The sequence below is a fragment of the Zosterops lateralis genome, assembly GCF_965231275.1.
Source record: "Zosterops lateralis genome assembly, chromosome: 6".
Classification (NCBI taxonomy): Eukaryota; Metazoa; Chordata; class Aves; order Passeriformes; family Zosteropidae; genus Zosterops; species Zosterops lateralis.
Genome location: NC_139761.1, coordinates 36,933,436 through 36,943,972, shown reverse-complemented (window position 1 = coordinate 36,943,972; position 10,537 = coordinate 36,933,436). Strand labels below are relative to the sequence as shown.

The following is a 10,537-nucleotide window of genomic DNA, read 5'->3' as shown; positions in this document are numbered from 1 at the left end:
AGTCTCACAAATGACTAGCTCAGTTCACTCAGAATGTTTGCAATAATCTCTTGTTTGATTGCTCACACTACAGAACAGCCCAAAATGCTGCTGCCAACCGTCCTGTTCCCTCCTGTTTCTTCAGTGGCACTCACCCAGTAGGACTGCCCAAGTTCTCACATGCCTTGTGAGGGGTTAAAGAATCCCACTGCTGCTTTCCTTGGGTTCCTGTGGTCTGAATCATCTCACTGAGCTGCCCAGTTCTTCATGCACCTTTGTGATAATCGGAAGGGCTGGGGCACAGCTGCAATTGCATGCTAATCCCTTCACTTACTATAGATAATGAATAGGTAAGAAGGAAAAGACAGACACGGAAAAGATTCAAAACATACTAATTACAACTAAGGAGGTCAGCATGTTACTGTTTGTAGCTCCCATTACCACATGTGCTAAGAGCTCTATCTATTAAAACATTTAGGAAAAATCAAGTTAACTCCTGCTGGTACTAACACCATAGTACAGATTTTTGCAGTGCTTCTCTCTGTTCTAGTTAGTTTTCTCCCTCAAAGAAGGATTCCATGAAGGATTCCTCTTTTCTGTAAAGAGGGACACTCCCAACCTGCAAAACCAAAAAGCACTTTTAAGTGCCCACATCTGCAGCTGCTACCTAGATTCTTGTAATGCTTGAGTACAGCCCAGAGTCAGAGCATAAAAAACATACCCCATTAAAAGCTGAACCAGAATGAAGCAATGCCAGCAGAAAAAGCCACACAAAACCTCCCAGATGGCCTGTCAGGACAGATGACAAGGATCTTTTGCAGGTGTTCTGCTGGGAGGTGGAACAAACACCCTGGCAGGTAGAGCAGAGAATGCCTCAGTGACAAACTGAGAGTAAACGAGGTGTCCCACTGTTAAACCAGCAAACAAGAGAACATCAAGAGAAGCAAAGGGGTATAGTTAAAGGCAGGGATGGGAAGAGAAAGGCAGACTTCTTGAAATTTGGTGTCATCAAAGATTGGATGGCAGGAGTAGGAACTTAATTTGCAGCTCTTGAAGGTGCCTGAAACCTCAGCTGCAAGATGGGCAGTTGGGAGAAGTACCAAACACATGTGTCACACCAAATGGGGTTGTCATAATGATAACCAGGGAAGCCTGGGAGGGAAGCAGAGCTGGGACAGAGGAGAGGCAATGCCGAGAGGGACCAGATGACTCAGCAACAGAGATCACAAAGAGGGGAGCCGTTGATGAGCACCAACAAGTAAACAGCCATTTCAGCACACCAGAGGTTTGAACCCAGGCTGCAAATTGTATGGAGATGTGAGGACCTGGAAAAGCAGCCAGGTAAGGACACAGCACCCCAAAGGGGGCTGAGGTCATCGGAGGTGAGCATGGGAGACTAGAGATAGCAAAAGATAGAGGAAGACAAGGCATAAAGGAATGACTGAAGGAAGAAAGACAGATCATGATGGCAAGAAGTAAGAGAATTTTAGAAGTTCATATTTGATTTTGAATTAAAAATTAATTTCATATTTTTGTTATGATACATTTTTCATAGCTCAAAACAAATGTGTTTGCCAATACATGTTACTTCAGCACAGACAAGCTGCTGCATTTGATTTAAATTTTAAGTAATTAATGGCAATTGATACTGACTGAAGCATTATATCTTTTTATTTTAGATTAGTATTTTGCTGTAGTGAAACAGGTTTACATAATATTTGTCTCATTAAAATTCTTCCTAAAGCAAATAATTATTTTGGTCTTTGTCTCAAGATAAGCCATTTCAACAAATTACCTTGTCCTATTTCTAGTATTTCCATATATGCTATGTTGCTTTTATACAGGCAGGGACTGACAAAGTCATGCAATTATCCATGAATTACCCATGGATATCAGTGTGAAGCACTTAGCTTGCCTTCTGACCATAAAATCTGTCTCTCAGTTTTTGATGTCTTAATTCTCACAGCATCCCATCTTATATAATAACAAGAAATACTAAGAAAACTGCTAAAATTAATAGGATGTTGATACTGAGCTGGATCATCTAAATACCATGAATGGTCAGTGGAAAGTGCAGCCATGGATCAGACAGTTATACCTCCACTGGAAGAGCTGATCCTGACTCACAATATGGCTTGAAACAGTAATTTCCAAAAGATTTTTCAAAAACTAAATATTGCTAGTGTAATAAAACTTCTAAATTCTGAAGTATAGAGAATGTGTAATTTTCACATCAAATCTCAGATTATCTTTTATGTTTAACTTGGCATGTTATTTCTAGCAAAATTCTTTGCTGAAATTATAGGAAAATACAGTTTTCATGTTCTTTGAGATTGTCCGCATTTATCATGTATTTTTCTGTTGTACTAGATTTGGAATAAATTAAATATCTGTAGCTCATTTGTCTTTACTTCACATACAATTTCCAGTACTATAGCAAATTTTGAAAGAATCTCTACTGCTGTCCCAGATCCATGCATTTAGAAAACTTGTCAATAAACCCAGTGTTCTCTGACCTTCAATTTACTGCCTATACATACATATGCATGAAAAAAAAAAAGTTCACCAGCAGAGAAATCCAACATAAATAGTTGTCTATTTATGTCTAAGTCTAATTATTATTTTGTTTGCTTGGTTGATGTAGGATCACCATGTGGTAGAGAGGAGCCACAGCCTGAGACAAGTCTTTACTTTCCAAAGTCTACTATGCTCATTTGAAGACAGCTCTTGATTCTTCTCCAGAGAAGAAAACAAAACAAAACACAAAACAAAACAACAACAACAAAAAAAAATGCAGGTAACTTCTGAAACTCAGGAAAGCATTCATTTTTTGTGCTGTCGTTTCTGCTCAATGGCTGAATTCAAAGCCTGAAGGATCAGATGTTGGTTGTTCTGAATGTTGTAGCTGGTCAGTTCTATCAGCTTGTCAAACTCCTCCCCTGTGTAGGTAAAGCTGTTTAAGCAGTAGGGGGAAAAAATGGTGGAAACATCCACATTGCCCTGTGCCATCTCAGCAGGGCTGCGCTCCACACCTGGCAAATAAAGAAAATCATCAGTGCGGTATAAATATGGTTCCACCTCTTTCCAGGTGGGGGCATGTTACTCCTCCTCCCTTGGCATTTGTGTTTCTCCCCAATGGGAGGCACAGCAGGGGAGGGAGGAGACCATGTCTCGCATCCCACAGCCAAAGGGCTGCCAGGTGGTGGGAGAACCATCCCATGGCTTACCAGGCTCTTTGTATTTTCTGAAGGAGTCATTCACCAGTGGGAAAAACACCACAATCGGTGCCTCTGGAGTCTCTGTGTCTTCAAAGATGTAGCACTCCTTTAGATTTTTCTTCTCTTCTTCACTCATGTGGATTTTGGGAAATGGGATCCCCTGCTTCTGAAAGTATTTGGAGGCTTCTTCCAAAGGCTGAATTCAGACAGAAAAGAAGAAAGGGTCAGAAATTCTGCCACACTCCACCACTTTTCCTAAAGCATCCATCAAAAGACCTCCACAAAGGTTTGGGAGCAGAGTTTGGTGTCAATATTTTTTCTGTCCTTGCCTCTTACATGAGGTATTATGTGCTATTAACAGAACAATTCAAGACTCAGCCTCCACCTTGTACTCCTGATTGGTGTTCTACCTTCTCCTTCTCCTCATTAGCCTTTATCTCTACAAGATAGGTAAAATGTCCATGACTAGGGGAAGGGTGACCTAGCAGCTTAGGATACAGAAGGATGGCTCTTTTGGAGAAAATCCTGAAACAAGTAGAATGGACAAGATCCTGAAATAGTACTGTTTTAAATGCAAAATTACAAAATTTTTGTGACTCTGCATAAAGAATTTAAAAACCTTTGTCTTCTTAGATGCCTTAGGATGGTTCTTAAAAGTGATGTAAGCAAACAGTGATCTGGAAGCAAATACCATCTTAACTAAAACGTTAACTTTGCAGGTGTGTTAGCAATTTTTGAAAGTAGGATTTTGCTTCCTGAGTCTGGTAGGCATATATGAAAATTTTAGTCCTCAAGAATTTCTGTTTTATCCATATCTAGTAACAGGAATTATAGACCAGATTATTAGATGGTATTTGAAAGAGCAAATATTGTCAAAGGACAATTCTTTTCCACAATTTCAAACAACAACAAAAAAATCCAGTTACTGTTCTAAAGACAACTGGACAAAATATTTCTAATTATACTACATGTGGTTAAACTTATATGAATATCACAACACAACCATAACGAGTTCATCAGTGGTGGTAGCTAGTACCAGATAAACACTCCATGTGAGTATAGTCTAGATAGCCAAATGGAGATCACAGGACCACACAGGTCTAGGAGACAGCATTTAGCTATTAGAGAGTTATTCAAATAAAATATTTATAAATCTGATATGCTTCTGTTCTCAGGGGATTTACCAGCATCACTTGTAAGATCTAAGCATCTTCACAGGGAGCTATAAACCAAGGATCCTTTTCTCCCAGAATCAGTTTATTCTACATAAATTATTCTACATTTTTAGGGATTAAGGAGGGCTAAAATGCAACAGTTGTTTATCAAAGAAAATAGAGCATTTTTCACACCGAGGTCTGTGATCCAGAAGAATAGTTTAAGTGCAGGACAACATCCACTTTCCTCTCTGGCCTCATGAGTGGTGGATAGCTAATGTCGATGTATCCCGCCGTGTCTGCCAGGCACATGAACTCTGCTGTTTCTGACAGCTGGTTGGGGAAATGCTCTAGTATGGTATCTAAAAGGAAATATTTATTATGATGAGTGATTCACTGAAGAAACAGAACATCTGTTGTTTGACTAATAAGGAAAAATTGGGTAACGCCTCTTGGCTCTCCATTACATTTACTTTTTCCAAAAAACCCTGACACACTACAGATGTTCAGCCTTCACACATAAAAGACAGACCTGATGAAGGTAAAAAGAGTTCTTTCACTTCTCATGATGTTATTCTCCCACACCAGATGATCAGTAATTTTCTTTCTCTAGAGTCAAGGAAATTTCTGGACCTGATTTGACTATATGAAATTTAAATAGTTATCTTGAAATCTTCATTTCCAAATGTTCATCATTTGCCTTCACTTATGAAAACACCAACCATCTGAGGTAAAAAATTGTATTCAAGGATGCTTACCTTGCCATCTACAGAAGTTTTTGCTCTGAAGGTATTCATTGTGCAGCTGGAACCCCTTCAGGAAGTTATAGAACTTTGAAACCATCACCCGCTCTGTCAGGATCTGCCGAATTATGCCCATGATGCCACATTCAGGGGTGACCAAGTAAGTCTCCAACTCATGTCTCCTGTCAGAGGGAAAGGGCTCTTCTGAAAGATAGAGGAGATGAACAAATTGTTGCTTTGATACAGTCCTTTTCAATACTTAACAGAAGGGATTTCATATTAGCTAAGGAAAAGAAGATCCTAATAAGACATTGCAACATACAAATAAATCAATGTCAAAATAAGAATGAGAAGAAAATCAGTTTCCGGTAAAGCCTATTCCATGAGAAACAGAGTGGCAACAAACTTGCCAAAACTGGAAAAATGATCCATTTTTTGATAGAACTCAAAGATCAATTCCCTGTGTAAAGGTTAGGGTAGGTTCAGAATCTGGACCTGTTCCTTTCAAAATTAATAAAAATCGGCTTTACCAAAAAAACCCTAAACAACCACAAAAAAACCAAACAACAACAAGAAGAAAGTGCTGTCAGGAGACATCCATAAAAGAACAGAGTAAAAGGGTTGTGCTAAACAGTACCTCATGAGGCTAGGAAGAGAGCCAATGATTTTCTATCACTTTCTATCATGCATTTATTGATTTATTGAGCTTTGCGACATTTCCATTGAGAAAGTGATAGAAACCCATAAATCAAACTCCCTAACTGCCCTTGAACAAAGGAAGGACAACCAAGGCCTCTTAGAAAAACACAGGCTTACAACAAGAACAAAGAAAATTGAAATGGAGTTGCATGTAATTGAAGTCTTCAACAACAATGTACAGAAAGCACCAGCTGCTGAGGCAGACAGAGAACACAGCAGTGAGGTGTTTGTTATAACATGGAGGTTCACCAAAGTGCCCCTGGCAAAGACAATCTGTTTAAAACCTTCGGTAGTTTTCATATTTGCATAAATTCAGTCTAAGAGAGATTGATGGAAATGATATTGCTATGAATAAATTCAGAGAGGAAGCCTAGTTAGATGCAGCTGACAACATGAAGCCTCTGGATTTATGAGGCAACAGGTAAAGCAAACATAACTAACCAATATCAACAGCGCTGTGTTGGGTACACCTCAGTGAGCGCCTTTGTGTCGGATCTGATGAATGCCAGGCATCCAAGAGGTTGTATGAAAAGACATTGCTCCATAGGCCTGTGCAGTGGTAGAGAACAGAGAAACTTCTTCAGAAACATTCTAATGGAAAATATCCCTTTAAAAAAATAAAAAAATAAAAAAATGAATTAAAAAAAAAATAAAATAAAAACAATCTCTAGCTTTGCAAGGGGTATTGGAAAGCCCCAAGGTTTCCAAATTATCACCAAAAACTATATGAAGATTTTTCAGCAAGTATCATTCTTGTCCTCAAGGAAGAGCCTAAATAGTTTAGAACATTGTGTGAGGTCTTCAGCCGCTGTAATTCATTGCCACATACAAACTACTGTTTTCCATCCTATAAGCAACTGTCGTAAGTGAGTAAAACCATGCCATTCCCTATAAAATAAGGGTCTGGTCTACAAAATATGTCATATGCAAGTAGATACTCAGTTAAAGGTTTGGAAGCTGCTCCTGGACAGTCAAGAGTCAAATGGTTAGAGCACAGTATGGAATAGTCTGCAGAAAAGTCCTCTAAATAAAAGACATCTTTGCTGTCCCTCTAAAATTTCTCTCTGTGCAGGGTTTCTTGAGGGAGACTTTCTCCTTCTGTTATTCTCATTCCCATAATGCTTCTCCCATTTTTGCCATCCCACGTAAAAGAACATCTAAAAATTACTCCACAGTGCAGAAATATCCAAAATTCTCTTGGATTTTGAAAAGTATCTCTTCCTCCACAGCTCTGTCACAGGCCCCAAGAAGAACTCTACCAGAGAAGGTAGTGCTGTTCTTTGCCTTGAAAATTTCTACCAGTGAAAGCTTTGCAAAAGCCATACACTGTACAGGAGGCAATAACTTGAGTTGCACAATATAATAATTATTCATCCCATAAATTACTAACAGAAATACAATTCCCTTTAAAACATGGCTTGTTTCTGGAGTGGGACAGAAATCCAAGAGCCTTTTGTTTTACAGGAAGTCCTTCTAAGAATAGACTCATTTAAGAAATATTAGAAATGCATAATCAAGAAATCAGATTGGGGCTCTCTGGATCTGCACTCAGCTGTCAAGCAGAGTTCATTTGCACATTACTGGCCAGTTTCTGTCAAGACAATCTCATCTCCCAGCAGCTTGAGAAGCTTCTCTGCTCTGAGAAGACAACTCCTCTGGTTTCACCTGTCTCGGTGTCTTCTCACTCTGTAACCCTTCCAGTTCCCTCAGCCCTAGGAGTTACACACTGTCCCTGCATTTTAATGACTTTCAAACATTGTTTTCTCCTCAAAACTTGTTTATAATTACATAGCAAAATTGCCCTAACCTCTTGTGCTGAATTTTCTTTGTACCTATATTGGCTGAAGTAAGGGGTGGTGTCTGTGAAGAGGGATGGTATCTTTTACTTAGCCAACAGAGTTGAAGAGAATAAACAAGCTCTGACGCACCCCAGCCTTTTTTCGGGAAACATGAGGGTCTTTTATCCCCATAAGCTCATCCAGTCTTTCCAGCTCTAGCCACTGCTCTTACAAAAAGCCTTTCCTCTCCCTGCAAATGATGCCTTGCTTTTATCTTTAAACTAATTATCCAGCTGTAACTAATCGCACATTTTAATAGTAACCCAAGAGGCCACCGCATGTGCTATCACTAGATGGCAACATTGCTTTAACTCTTCACCTTATCCTTTATAAGGATACATCCGTGGCTGTGGGATCACCAGGTTCAGGTGCTAAGGCTGAGAATAGAATTCAGCCCAGCTGAATGTGTTGGGTGTGCTTGCTATCTGTCCACCTCAGGTATGAACACACTACCCCGCTCCTATTGAGGAATGCAACGGAGGCACAACATGCTCAGAAGAAGGCTCTGTAGGTCCACCTAGCTCTGTGACCTACCTCCTACCTCTAACAGTCAGCACAGAGGGCTTAATGGAAGAGCAAAAGAAAAAGGGAGGAATGAAGGGATCTCTTCTCCAGCATACTCTCCAGCATCTCAAGCTCCTGGATTTAGGATTTCTATCTAGTATGGGTGGCTGCATCTGATCTACTGGGTTTCAGAGCCACCAGTGGGATTTACTTGGAATTGATTTTTCCTGCCCTTTTCAGATCTATTCATACTCTTGGATCCTGTGTTTTCTTTTGAGTCTTTTTCCCTCAGACAACTTTTTTCTTAACTCATAACATCACTAAAAATGCTTAGCATAGCTAATAAAGCTATTTAAGTGAGATTTAGTGCTTTTGCGACTGAGCACAATATTTTCTTTCTTATGCCCAACTATTGTCTCATGTTTTGAACAATACAATTCTGGACTCCTCTTGCATAATACAGATATTCACAACTTCTCTGAATACCAACTAAGGAATACCAGATGGTGTTGCTGGTTGTATGGATTTTTCACTTTATAAGTTAACAATTTTTTACCTCTATCCTTTTGTCTTGTGCCCATTTACATGTAAAATATCTGTTTAAGAGCAGACAGACTTGTCTGCAGACATCTTTACTCCAGAGAACCAGTGTACAAAGGGGTGTAGTAGAGACTTCCAGTATTAAGCAAAATTAAAACAAGAATTGCATAGAACCTGCAAAGCTGTTTCTCATATATTACTGGGTGCTACCCAATTTACTGAATTATGAATGATAAATTTCAATTATTTCTCATTGTAGCAAAATTACAAAGTATTTAGAATACTATTAAACTTGCAAAAGTAGCAGTTCACAAAACTGCTCTAAATTGCTGTATTTTATAATAAACTCAGTAACAACATTGCTTTAGCATCTACAATCATGCCATTCATAGACAAATTTGATTTTAAGATTTTGGTTTTAAATACAGGTTTTTTGTGTGGAACTCTGCTACTGATTGGTTCAAAATGAATCTAACCTGTTCAAGCAGCTCTGAAACTTCAGACATAAGAATCACTATTTAAGACAAAAGCAACAGTGAATAGTGTGGTTTGAAATTTCCTCTCAGTACTTTTAGCCCATCTCCATTGCCTAAGGAATTCAGTCAGAGGTGAGAACAACATAGTGTACAATTAGTTTCAGTCCTGCACGATGCAGGGCACTGGTTCTAATATGCAAGGTTTGCATTATATTAAAAATAAAGAACATATTTATTCAATTCAAATTTTTGGAATAAAGCACATCACCTTTCATGAAGCAGATTCGGGACTCGGGAAGCTTCTTCATCAGCCGACCCATGAAGAACTCACTGCCAAAATCCTCTGCACGAATGAAGGCACCGTATTTTAAGAACCCAACCTCATAAGGGGTGAACTCCACCCATTCTGCAGAGACATAAAACAAACTTTTAGATCTTAATCTTATCCCTACTTCCCTGCTGGAAGGGCTATGAAAAGGCAAAAAGGCAGCTGCAGGATAAACCGTATCTGCAGGGTGACTGCAGACTGACCTTCCTCAGGATAACTGGTGTCAGCCACTCACTCAGTAATGTTTTACAGTGTTGTTCATTCAGAACTTTCCAATGACCCTCTCCAGAGAGAATGTAAGTGAAATTTATACCAAGAGGGGTCAGCCTGAGTTACCTCACATGTAGAGCTAAGGCTTGTGAGTACCTTGGCTGTCCTTAAACACCTCCCCAAGATTTCTCCTGCCTCATAGACAATAAGTTCCTCCCATAGCCTAGGCATAAAGTCTGGAAATGGAAAAGGAAGTTAAGGAGGAAAATAAACTGTTTATTAATGCAATGAAGAAGAGGTGGAAGAGGTTGAAATATTGCTAAATCAGATAATTTAAACACCAAATGAGCACATTTTTGCCATCACCTTTGAACTCTGAAAGGCTGTAATCTTCTTTCATGTTGAGGATCATATAGATAGGTAGGGGATTTTGACCCTGACTCAATGCCTCTTGCTCGTCTGAGAGCTTGTGGTTATTTTTCTGTGAATTGAAAGACAAAGAGGAAAATCAAGGGACCTTCTTGGCATAGTATGTGGCCTTCCAAGAGTAGAGCAAAATACATAGCTGTTTCCCTCTTAATTTTGCTATTCTCTCAACTCATTGTGTGTTCAAACTTTTTTTTAAGCAAGGAGTGATCTAAACATTCACACATCCACATAGGCTTATTTAATTACAGATAGAGTTGTAGGATGCTTTTTAAAAAATAGTCTTCTGTTCTTTCTTGTAAATACATCCACTTTACTTGGAAATTTGTTCTTACAGGGATGAGCAGAGGAAAATAAACCAAGGGCGCAACTCTTTAGTTAGGTACTCAGATACTCGCATTTGTAAAAGGAGACATTGGTTT

General features: G+C 39.1%; 1 protein-coding gene across 1 annotated transcript in view; it reads right to left on the bottom strand.

Annotated features, from left to right (window-relative positions):
* Positions 1-2,802: 2,802 nt before the first annotated feature.
* Positions 2,803-10,537, bottom strand: part of LOC310911085 (cytosolic phospholipase A2 epsilon-like) — a gene marked incomplete at both ends in the record, with an annotated part of 32,096 nt that continues 24,361 nt past the window's right edge. The window contains 7 exons of the mRNA XM_083864285.1: positions 2,803-3,011; positions 3,207-3,393; positions 4,547-4,713; positions 5,110-5,298; positions 6,235-6,342; positions 9,420-9,557; positions 10,056-10,170. Of these exons, the coding sequence (XP_083720411.1) occupies positions 2,803-3,011; positions 3,207-3,393; positions 4,547-4,713; positions 5,110-5,298; positions 6,235-6,342; positions 9,420-9,557; positions 10,056-10,170 (1,113 nt within the window). The remainder of the gene's footprint in view (positions 3,012-3,206; positions 3,394-4,546; positions 4,714-5,109; positions 5,299-6,234; positions 6,343-9,419; positions 9,558-10,055; positions 10,171-10,537) is intronic.